The sequence below is a fragment of the Mauremys mutica genome, chromosome 23 (assembly GCF_020497125.1).
Source record: "Mauremys mutica isolate MM-2020 ecotype Southern chromosome 23, ASM2049712v1, whole genome shotgun sequence".
Lineage (NCBI taxonomy): Eukaryota > Metazoa > Chordata > Testudines > Geoemydidae > Mauremys > Mauremys mutica.
The window spans coordinates 16,559,035-16,571,686 of NC_059094.1; the positions used below are offsets into that span (position 1 = coordinate 16,559,035).

Genomic DNA, 12,652 nt, shown 5'->3' on the forward strand with positions numbered 1-12,652 from the left:
TGAGGCAGGGACTGCCTCTCACTAGGTATGCACAGCACCTAGCAGGAGGAAGCCCTGATCTCGGCTCTAGGTGTGACCGTAAAAGAGAGAATAAATTTCCGTTCTTTTATGTCACAGTGGGATAAAGATTCCAGAGTCCAAGACTGAATTAATCCCCTTGATTGTGGAATATAGATATATATAAAAAAACCCAGGGGGAAATGCAAACACCACACCTAGGAGAGAGAGAAAGAGAAATGCTATTTGCAAGCTTTAAAATGGATGTTTGACAGTGGAGAATAAAAAAAAAACCCAGACAAAATTTAAATTAAATGCTATTTTAAAATGCTTGACAGCATCTATTTAAGTGGAGAGATAACCCAGCAATTGGAGCATCAATCTCTATTCCTTAATGGGCTACATTTCAATACAGGGCCATGATTAAGAAGGTTTCAGCATCTGGATAATACCACACTGATACACCTTCCTCTGAAAGCACCCTGATGTGCCTGCACCACAACAAAGTGCAGCCTTTGTCTTTGAAACACCACTGAGGCCCACCCTTCAGTTACTGTGCCACAAACACCCTTTCTCATCACTTTCACACATCAGGTTCTTGGGCTGCTACCTGAAATAAGCATTTAATAATAGGTGCAACATCATCAAGTTTCAAGGGATGCTGCCAACCTTTCAGCCTCCCTGAACCACTCCTTTTCCAGGAGATGCTTCCCTGTAGGTGTTAAAAGGGGGGTGGTTCCTGTAAGCGGATGATGCTCATCATTGCATTGGGGAAGATATGTAATGGGATGTCTTGTGTGCCCGATCTAAGAAAGCCTGTGCATGCACAAAGAGAAATTTTTTGATCTCAGTTGCATTGTGGCAGATCCAGAGGAAACTCTATGGAACTCAGTGGACTTACACTGGCATATGGTTGGCACTGTCAATGAATCCACCCACTTTGGTCAACCAGTGAGCCACCTGCGTGCAAATTTTCTGTTGTACCATGTGCAACTTATCCACTGAAGTATACAAAGCTTGAGCAGAACAGAGCAGAATCTGACCCTATGTCTTTTTATCATGGCGTATGCACAGAGAAAGCATTAATAGTAACAGTATTCAGTCCCCAAGAGAGACGATTGCAGAACATTAAACAGAACCCAGGCTGTGTGCCTCCCCCGCACACCAGGATGAAGATTACCATTGGAAAGGAATGATCTGGGGAGGGCTAAACAGCCGGCAATCAATCTTTAAATACTTTGTGGAAGTTGGTTGCTCAGGATGAGGGTGAAGGCATGAGTTGGTAGAAGGAAGGTGCCTGAGGCTGAAATGGGGATCAAATGAGAGGAATGAATATCGGATGATTCAGCTGCTTATTTCCTGGTTGTTTTCTGGTTAGCTTTGGTGGGATATGTAATCTAAGCAACCTCAACTCAACTTAACATTAATTAACAGAGATGCAGACGATTTCTGATAGGTCATTTTTAAAAAAATGAAAATTCTCACTGAAATTTTAAATTTCAATGAAAAAATAATGGATGAAATTTGTGCACTTTTTTTTACATTTTTCAACCAGCTCAATCAATGAAGTTTTTAGCCACAGTTTATACTGAGGTTCCATTTCTATGTATTCTCTAAAGGGGTTAATAATCCAGGAATAGATGCTTTAATAGACGGTTAAGCAACGGCTCCTGAGTACAACAGAGCGACAGGTTGCTCACAACCACAGTTTATAACTAGGCTTTGCACAGTTTGATTTGTATCAATTTAAATATTCACTATTGTGCAATATGGGCGTTAAGATTTTCTTCTGATTTGTATCAATTTAAATTTTCGCAATTGTGGGAAATTATGAGGGGTTCAGATGATGTGGGACTAGATGCTAGTTATTTAAGGACAGCAGATGCTGAGATTCAAAGAGTTAATGCTTTACAACCATTAAAACACAAACAGCCAACATCACATGGCAAAATATACAAAGCAAATATCCTTAAAGCAAACTCTAAGAAGTTCTTGAGTGGGATTTTTCTTACTTTGCCCAACTGTAAACTTCAATTATTATCAAAATATTTTTTTCATCTGTGTACGGTGAAATCAACATTTAGTGACATTTCCCGATAAAAGTCTGAGCCTGCCAAGCCTGCTTATAACCATCTAATTGCTGAGGTGCTTATATACATACTACTCATCACTATAACATGCTCCTTAGATGTCTGCTTGGGCCTAATTATTAGGCCTGACCCGCACCCAAGCCCACCCGACCTGATCCGAGAGGGTAGAGTCATTTTCCAACCTGACCGACCCCTGACTCTGGTCCCTGAACCTGGGTCAGTGCCATGGCTGCCTGCTGCCCATGGGGTCGGCTGTCCTCCCCTGCATGCCCTGCTCCTGCCAGCTGCTGCCCCCTGCTGTGCTGTGCGTGAGCTGCAAGGTGAGCAGTGTTTGGACTCCTTGGCACACTCCCCTTGCACACTCACACACACAGCGCCCCCACAGCAACACCACGGGCAGCAGGAAAGGAGCCGAGCTGACCCGAGCTGGTCTGGTTGTTTTCCCAACCTCCTTGCACCTGACACTTATAGTCGGGTTAGGGTGGGTTCAGGTCGGATGCAGGGCTCAAATGCTTATGACATCTTATTAATCACTTACTAGTCCTTTATAGAATTATAGGGTTGGAAGGGACCACAAGGGTCATCTAGTCTAACTCCCTGCCGAGATGCAGGACTTGTGTCTCAACCATTTAATAACAATACCTGACTCTTACACAGTACTTCTCTTTAGATCATAAAGAACATTCAGAAAAATAACTTTAATACAAAGCGTGAATATAAATATATTCTGGTGGGCTTTCACTATAGTAACTCTGGTCTCCAACTCCCAGTAAAAGAAGCGTCAATTGACTTGCAGTAGGATTTATGTACTGCTCCCTTCCATTGTCAGATTTTCTATAGGTTTTTTTTTTGTGCATAACTGTTATACACACATCCCTTGTGTATCAATACACACCTTATTGTGTTTTGCAGTAATCAAGCAATTCCCCCAGAAGCCTAGCAAAGATTCTTTAAACTTAGCCTGGCCATGTAATACTGGCCTTTCCATTATTGGACATAACATTTGGTGTTCTGTACAGACTGGCATGTAATTGATATTAGACTTTGTTGCAGTTGTTCCAAGTGAATTATTGTGATGAGTGGAAGGTCATTTTCACCTTTTCCGAAATCCTAGAATTGTCATAGGTTCTTGTTTGCTAATCCAATTTAAAGTTGGACTCTTGTTTAGTGGTGGGGTGAAAATGCTCTTATTTACAACATCATACCTAACATTTCTCGAGCATGCGACTCACTCAGACCGAAGAATCCCCGAATAATTTAAGGAATCATTTCTCTCACTGGGAAATGAAGCCACCTCTGGGCTGGAACGTGACTGTGGTTTAACAGAGCACAGCAAGGCTACCCAAGCGGTTTAGCATGGAATTGGAAGAATACCACCATATCCAACTGAAATTGCAAGCAGTGGGAGTGTTAGGGAACAAAATGGATTGACATGAAATAGAATTTGCCAAGGAGAGCCATATTAATAGCTGTCACCTTGTGAGATATGCCATAGGATCTTTCACAGCTGCTAGTTTGCAGGAGTTTGATTTGTGTTCTGATTATCAGGAAGTTGCTGATATATTTCTGCTTCTGCATGGCATATGCATGCCTACTTTGCATGTGAAATTATAAGTGTGTGCATAAGGCAGGTATTTGCACATGCAAAATTGCAGGTCCCAACTCTCTGAGAGCCAAACCCTTCATGATAGGTCTCATCTGAGAGACGGTGCTTCAAGCAGCAGGGTATTTTCTGTATCTCGCACTCTAAATATATCCATTTCATGAGCATTATTCCTCCTCCTGATGACCCACAACTGGCTCAGACCCCTCTACATGCAACAAAATCGTGGGGCAAGAAGTTAAAACACAGGCTGCTCAATGAGCAATACAGACCATAAAAATAGATAGCAAAGATCCCTCCGTTGGCTGTGTCACTGTGGAATTTCATCAAGATCTGGTTGGAGGAGCTTTGGGCAGATTTCTTCACTGAGTTCCCCGTGAACATGCCCAGCTGTGGGGCTGTTTGCTGTGGTCCATCCCTGAAAGCACAAGTCAGAAAGAACACAACCACATTACACCTTTCCCTGTTATCCCAGGTTGGGATCGGCCTCTTGGCACGCCGACGCACACATACACACAACCTCCTGTTCTTTCCTGCCCTATCTTTGTTTTCACCACCCCAGTCTGCGACATTAGGTTTCCCATTACTCCTTTGGCAGCCAATAACTTCACTTCCAGAGTGGTACAAGTGGATTCTCTCCAGGTTGGCCCATATAATTGCAGGCAATAGGGACTCCAGATGTAACCAGTAATCTGCTTCTGAAGAGAGGGTTCATCTCAGCCTTCTGAACTTTCATCACCTGCCTTTGGAGAATTAAGGCCAGATGTTCCAAAGAGCTCTGCACTTTGGTGCACAGTGGATGCTGAGCTCCTTTGAATGTCCAGCTCCAACAGTGGGCACTGAGCACTTGAAAATGTAGCTCTGAGCTCTTTAGGAAGTTTGGCCCCATGTGCCCCCCTTGATGGACCAATGTGGGTGGAGTTATTGATGTGCCGGGCATGACTTCTTCCCTAAGGGGAGATGAAGATCCTACCCTGCCATGCTCCTGGAGCCAAATTCTGATGTAAATCAGCCTAGCTACACTGTCTTTGGTGGAGCTACGCCCATTTACACCAGCTAAAGACCTGGCTCCTGATCTCTGGGAGCTTGCGTTTGAACCCAGCTCTCCATCCCTGAAGCCAATCTGTGCCCTCACTCTGAGTGAAAGCGTTCTGTGATTTCACTTTGGATTGCATAACTACTTATGACTGATGACAAAGCAAAGGCTAAAGAGGACATCAGCAAATGTAGTATTTCCCCCCTGTTCTATATCTATCTAGTACCACAAAGTCGTTCTGCAAAGGAATAAACAAGCCCGGGAAAACATCTGCTTGTGAAATCTGAAGCAAAAGGCAATTCCTATTATGCTAGTTTGAACCAGATTCATTTAATCTAAATTCAGCTTGAGGTAAAGACCCCGTTTGCCATTCATAAAAGTATCCTCTGTCAAGAGATTTTCTCTTATTCCCTTCAGCAGAGCATTTCAGAGATGAAGGGCCGGGCTGAGGAGAGAAGCCAGCAGGCGGAGGAAGGACCTGTAACCTAACAATGGTCTCAGCTGGGATGATGTCCTGCATTTGCCCCCAGCAGAGATGCAGCGTCTAGAGAGAGCAATTGGGTCAGACTGGCCGCATGAGGGCGGCGTTTATTTAAACTGCGCACAGCATGGGTTTGATTTCTTTGTTCTTGAACAGGCAGTGATCACAGAATTAAGGCTTGGAAAGACCCATTGCCATTCAGTCCCTAGACAGTATTTATCCTCCAGGGGCAAAATCTTTGGTTGCTGTAAACGGCATAACTCCAATGACGTCAATGGGAAAAGGATGGTGAAAACTCAAAGTCATTGGAGCTACGGCCAATGTACATCGGCTGAGGATCCATCTACAGATCTTTGCCCAGTCCCAAATGAAGGGGGTTTCCACCAGTTCCTTTAGGAAACCAGCCCATGGTCAGTCTAATTCCCTCTGGGGACTTTTCATTTGAAATCCAGCCTAAGTTTTAGGTTAAGATCACAGAAGCTAAGTTTGGAGACGATCTCTCAGCTCATCTTGTCCATTCCCCTAACCCAGCACAGCACATGGCTCTATGGAGAAAGGGCCTATCAGACGCTGAGCTGATACTGACTAGGCCAAATTCCCATCACTCCTAGCTATATTCCAAACCCCTCCAGAAGCATCTTCTCTCCCCCCCGAATGCTTTATAATGGCCCAGTCCAGCACAGCGCTCAAGCACATGAATAACGCCGTTGAAGGCAATGGAACTATCCCCGTGCGTGAGTGCTTTGCTGAACCGGGGCCCAGATCCCTACAGATCAGGCAGACAGGCCGACTGACCGACCAAGTCAGCTCTCCTGCGCCCGCCGAGGCACCCACCAGATGGTGATGAAGTCATTGTAGGGCTCCATTTGCAGCAGTGTAAAGTTGAGATGAATCCCATACCCTGCAGGCACCGTGATGAGCCAGGTGCAGTCCTGGGAATTGGGGTACTGGTTGGGGAAGCCCGGGGAGTAGACTGTGCCATTCTGGGTGGTGATATTTCCTCCGCATGGGACTGCACGTCATTAATAACAAAGAGAAACACGAATACAATTAACAAAACCCTCCTGGATCCCTTGCCCCCCTTCGCCTCCCTTCCCTTCCTTCCCCTGCTGTGAACCTCCTCCCTCCAGTTGAGCAGAGATGGATGCACGGCTCACTCCTGCGCCCAACGATGCTGATCTGCTCCTCAGCCCCAGAGGATGATTCAGGAGCGATCTGAGAGTCAGAGGCTGATCCAGATGTCTGACTATAGCTCCCAGCTCCCGTTAGCCCAGAAGGTTCAAGATAAAGGCAAGATTTGAATTCCATGTCCTTTGCACAGTGTCAACAGGGAATAAGCCAGCACTGAGGGTCTGCAGTGACTGGTCTCAACAAATACATGAGATGACAGAGATAGAGCAGCTAGACAAGACAGTGGTTCTGATTATAGATGGATCCAGCCCAAAACCCTGGACCCAACCCAATGTGCACGTTAGGAATCTGTGGATCCTGGCCTAAACTTTTCATCTCCATCATGTTAACAGTAAACCCTGCTTAGTGCTTCAGGGCCGGGCAGAAACAATCAGAGGCTTTGGGTACCCAGTTGACAGCCAGGTGCGCTGAGAAACCACACCCCATGCTCCAATACAGGGACTAGGGTTCTCCAGCCATGTGTACCCATGGGGGAACAGCATGTTCCTAAACCCGTCAGTGGGCAAAGCTACCCAACCATAAATAAGCCATGACCTGGGCCAGAACTGCCGGACATCTGGTGTTTTAGAGAGCGGAGCTGAGAGCAGGGGTGGGGATTATTAGTAGTTGTTATTTGCACGACAGCAGATGAGTGGCAGACCCCAGGCTTCCCGAGTCCCACATCTAGGTTTTACCCACTGCATCATGCTGCCTCTCTAGGACGCAAGATTTCGGATGCAGAACCTTTTCCAATCTGCTTGGAATAGCGTTGGCGGATTTGCAGAGCGTGATTAGCCCCCTGCAGACAGGACTGTCTCTCACACCTTGTGCGCCTGATTCTCTTCTTGCTTACACACAGTGTTTCACGCCGGAGTCGCTCCATTGTCTTCAAGGGAGTTAGTTCCAATTAACGGTGTAAATCAGATCCGAGGCAGGCCCTGGGTATTTAAGTGCCTAATCCCGCTTTGCCTATTCACGTGAGCAGTCCAAGTGAGAGCGTGCGTGTACGCGCACACACACCCACCCCTTGTATAACAGGGATGAGATTTTCAAAACCACCTCGGAGATTGGGATGCTCATGTCCTCTCATTTGTAATAAAACCAGTGCAACCCAGTGATTCCCAAGGGAATCCCTTCAGTGGCTTTAGAAATCTCAGCCTATACAGATTTATGTCAAAATCACTACTTCTCTTCCAGTTAAATGGACTTTCCGCTGTGACCTGCATGGGAAGGGGAGATTGTTGGACGAGGGCAACCATTACTCATGGGCAGCTTCTATGCAAAAACAGACAGTGATTGGTGATTGTGTTTAAGAATCTGGAAAGGGAGCATTGGCAGTGATATGAATAGTGCTAACGCCCAGTGTGCACAGTGACTCCTCGGCAAAAACACCACCCCACACTCTACTTAACCACCTCTTACTGCACCTAAGTATGTGGCTCCTGAAGCATCACATTCAGAAGTTACTGCAGGACATGCCAATTGCTTTGTACTCCCTTCCTCGTGGTGTAGCTGGGTTCTTGCTAAAGAAAGCGAGCAGGGATGAAAGAAAGGGCTGGATGGAAAATGTGGGCAGAACGGTTATTTAAATACCTGAGGGGCTTGCTCTTGCTACCTCCAAGGCATAGTGAAGTCAAGGAGCATCGAGGGTGTGCAGCGCCTGCGGCTAGAGCTCAGCACCTGCGGCTAGAGCTCAGCACCTTACAGGACTGGGTGCGAATGGGGGGATATTCAGCCACATCTCCAGCGGGTGCGTATCACCAGAGCTCCATTGAAGTCAGTTGACACCAGCTGACATGGCCTCTGTGTTTTATGTTCTCTAGAGCTAAGGAGTCTTGATTCAAAAGAGAAAAACAAACGTAGCCCCCCCCAGTAGAAGGCAACTGGTACAAGCCATCCTGCTTACAGGGGGAATCTTGCACTTCTTAAGGTTTTATATAAAAGACTCCGCTACAGTAAACTGCACATAACTCAGTCGTTCTCTCGGACTGATGAAAGGCCAAGATAGCCTTGCTGGGGTTTGAACAGAGAAACGACACATTTCAGACTGGCTGTCAAGAACACCGAGCCATTCACTCCGGCTAACGCCCTGAAACCACTCTTGGAAATCAGAGCGGCAGACACAGGTTTTGCAAACGGAGACTCTTGCTAAGATCATTACAGAATTCCGCCTCCAACAGGGAAAGATTCAGCAGCATTTCAGTGATGCAGCAGTCGCTGCGCAAGGGAGACCAGACTGCACATTGACACAATCCTACCACTGAAGCCCGATAGCTGCAAGGGTCTTTTCTCAGCAGGGGCTCAGCACAGGGGTGGTGATTAAATTTACTTCAGCCCAGCACTGGGCGTTGCAAACACAAAGCGCGGAGCTAATCAAAGCCCCATTTCTTTACCTTATTTATTTAGCTGCTCCGACACATCATAAAGTTCTGACTTTGATAGGTGTTTGAAAGGGAAAAGGGCAAAACTTATTTAGAACAATAAAACACTCTTCTAATCAGGCTCAATGTCAGCATGAAATAGCAGGCTGGGAAAGGAGGAAAAGTAAAAAAAAAAATAGAAAGAAAACCAGGCAGAGAATGCTGGCCATGTGCAGCCATAAACCTGTCCAAGAGCTGGCAGTAATTTCTCAGGGGTTAATAAATCAACAAAACGATGATGGTTTCTTAGCATAAGCAGGGAGCTCAGATTCTGAAGTTGCCACATGACAGCGCTCAGGGAAATGTGCTCTGTGGGGAGCTTGCAGAGAAGACAAATCAATGCATTTATAATGTGGAGACACCGTCCCTGGAGAGATTAAGAACTGATGAGATCTGGGTTCTAATTTTTGCCTCTGCCACTGAGTTGCTGGGTGACCATTGGCAAGTCGCTTGAATGCTTTGTGTTTCAGCTCCCTCATCTGTACAATAAAATTGATAATACACGAGGCAGTGGAGCTGAGAGGGTTAGATAATTAAAATCTGTGAAGCCCACCTTTGTCCTTGGAAGACAGGCACTATGGACCTGGTTTGCAGAGGTTCTGACAATGGGTGCTTTAAGTGCTCAGCACTTTCAAAAATCAGGCCCAACAGGCATATTCTTCTCAGGGCCATATACTGTCTTATTGCACAAGCACTACTCCCATTGATAGTCAGCAAAGGAACAAGCAAAGAATAAAACGCTGCTAGCCAGAGATGGGCTTGAATCATAACCCCGGATGCAAACACACCCTAACTTCGGAAGATGAACTCAAGTCCGGGTGTGAATTTCACCACTCGCCCACACCTCTCAAAGTGGGCTGACCCTAACTCGCTGATCCAAACACTACCAGGGTCGAGACCTATATCCGTACTCCACAGCTCAGGCCTGTCTCTAGCAGCAGCTTATGTTTCCAGATAAACTTTCACCCTATAGGATCACAAAGCACTTTAGGTTTTACAAATGTAAAGAGCCATGGACTGTACAAACAATAAACACTTTGCTCACTGATGTAATGCAGCTGGCTCTGGGGTGAGACAAATCAGCTGTTAAACAGTGCACAGCAATGCTACACAAAGGCTTAGGAAAGGAAGAGCTATGCCCTCGAGGATCACATGAATAAAACAAAGAAACTGCCGACCATATTTTTATCTCTTCTATTGCATCCCCCAGTATCACTGAGCTGCTGTTGCGAGCTTGTTCCCTTCCCACTAATCAGCATCGGCACAAAGCCAGATTGCATATGAGTTTGAATGAACCTGAGTCAGCAATCTGGGCTTTGACCTAGAGAGAAGGTGGATTCAAAATACAAAGTCAATGTCATTTCCTCCTTCCTCCCAGCTGATCCATCAAAATCCCCAAGGCAAGCAAGTTACAAGAAGCCAGTACTGAGCAGACTCCTTGGCTACGCAGAAAATCCCCATGATGTTCAAAGGTGACCCGATAAAGTCGTACCTTCACACCTGGGCAGTGGGTGGTCCCAGTTCCTATTGGTGCCGTGCTGACATGTCAGGACTGGGTGGCCAATCAGCTGGTATCCAGGAAGGCACTCAAAAGATACGGACTGGCCAACGTTGTAACCGGCTCCTCTCACAATGCCATTTGCGAAAGGCTCAGGGTCAGGACACTCTTGGAGTTCGTAGGCTGGAAATACAAGAAGGAGACAGGTTCTGTATTTCATGCTTTCCTCTAATGGCTGGAGTCATTTTTCCCTCCTGCCAAGGGTTTTGTAGTTAGAGCCACCATCCTCACCATATCTGGGCTGTCGCTCTAGAGGATGGAGGTATAATGGGTGGAGGAGGAAATGAGGCATAGGGGAGATGGCCAAAATGTCACCCCGATGGACAAAAATCCCTTGATAAATACACGTCCTATGGCATTAAATACCCCTTTCCTCCCTGCCTTATAGCTGGATTTAGGACCAGAAGGGCTTGAAGCTGGCCTGATTAGGGATTTGGGGTGGCCTGATTAGGGATTTCGGGTCAAATTCTGGCCCCACTGAATTTAATGGGAATTTTGCCATTGACTGCAGTGGGGCCAGAATGCCACTGTTAGATTCTTCACAATGGTTGGCGGTTTTGGTTTGGTGTTTTTCTTTTCTTTTTTTTTTTGTGGTGACTCTATAAAGGGTTTAAAGAGCCAAACGTTCTTCTGAACGATAGTGACTAGAAAATCCTGCTACTTGTGGCAGGCGCGGTCATGGAGCAATGGGCCCCACTCTTGGTTTATCCTGTCTCTACGAGGCCTATATCTGCAGAGTCAACCCATAGCTTGCTTCTAATGGGGGCAATCTGCCTGGTTTTTCAACAAAATGGAAGTGGGTTTGGTGATAAATGGACGGCAATGGGCTAACATGCTCTGCCTGACACGATGAGTTATTGATCAGCACAGCCAGAGCTAATTTCCATAGCAATTTCCATGAGATTACCCATGGTGCCTTGGTCTGGGCTTTTCCCCCTAAATCGTACAACAGCGCATGAGTTACATGGTGCACGCATGGGCAAGCCGAGGGAAAATTAATGTTTTCAATTAGGTCTGAGTAGCTTCTTTTAGTGCTATTTCTGGAGAGTCTGCCCTTTGCCAGCCTTTGGCTGCATCATACGGACAGAGAGATATGCTCTGCCTTTTCCACTCCGAGGTTGCCTCTCTTCTGTGGTGGCAGGATCACTCGGCCCCCAGCTGCGGCACATCAAAGTCCACCCTCATCTCCTTCGTCACAAAACACACAGCTCCCCTGCAGGACACCTGGTCCCGTCAATGCTTGAATCCACCAAGGATGGGGATGCAGAGAAGGCCAAGTGTTTTTGGAAATGTAGTACTCATGAGAGCTCCGGATTGACAGCCCTGCAGACTCAGATATACACTGGCCCATTCCCCTGGAGGTATATATAGAAACGGGGCTGTGACTAGGCATATAAATGGAAATCTGCTTCTTTGGGCTGCTCAGCCGTTGGCTTCTTTTAGTGAGGCTGCCAGTGTATTGCAATGACCAATGGGCCCCTCAGCAGAGAGGGAAGGAGCAAGGAGCGAATGAGCCATGAGACTCAACCTGTGAGACGGCTCCTCCAAAGGCACATTGGCCAAGGGACATTGTGAGGGGAAACAGCACTGCTGTTGCTCATGCTGCAGCTGGATGAACCAAGGAGCTCAGCATCCAGGGAACCAAGGAGCCCAGCGCCTTCCAAAAGCAGAAAATCCACACCTAGGGTAGGTTTACACTTACCTTCCCCGTCGACGCGGTGAGTTCGACTTCACGGAGTTCGAACTATCGCGTCTGATCTAGACGCGATAGTTCGAACTCCGGAAGCGCCGCGGTCGACTCCGGTACTCCACCACTGCAAACGGCGGTGGTGGAGTCGACGGGGGAGCCGCGGAGTTCGACCCCGCCGCATCTGGACGGGTGAGTAGATCGAACTAGGGTACTTCGAATTCAGCTATGTTATTCACGTAGCTGAATTTGCGTACCCTAGTTCGACCCCCCCTTCTTAGTGTGGACCAGCCCTGAGACGTTTCAACAAGCAACGCCCACAGAGCTCCTGCCCAGAGGGTTTCACAGACTCACAGGCATTCACTGCTCAGGGGCCTACATGTTTAACAGCAACTAGAGATCGGGGGTGCTCAATTTTTCAGGTGCCTGACTTAAGACACCTTAAATGGGGCTTGATTTTGAGAGAGTTGAGCCCGATCGCCCTGAAAATCAGGACTCCCTGTAAAAAGAACGAGGAGTACTGTGGCCCCTTAGAGACTAACATCATCTGATGAAGTGGGGTTTAGCCCACAAAAGCTTGTGCCCAAATACATTTGTTAGTCTTTAAGGT

At 46.8% G+C, this 12,652-nt stretch overlaps 1 protein-coding gene across 1 annotated transcript in view; it reads right to left on the reverse strand.

Moving 5' to 3' along the window:
* CSMD2 (CUB and Sushi multiple domains 2) overlaps positions 1-12,652 on the reverse strand; it is a 542,149-nt gene that overhangs the window by 78,955 nt on the left and 450,542 nt on the right. Inside the window, exons 43-45 of the mRNA XM_044997694.1 lie at positions 10,290-10,478; positions 6,042-6,219; positions 3,963-4,108 (exon numbers count right to left, since the gene is read on the reverse strand). Coding sequence (XP_044853629.1) covers positions 3,963-4,108; positions 6,042-6,219; positions 10,290-10,478 — 513 coding nt within the window. The remainder of the gene's footprint in view (positions 1-3,962; positions 4,109-6,041; positions 6,220-10,289; positions 10,479-12,652) is intronic.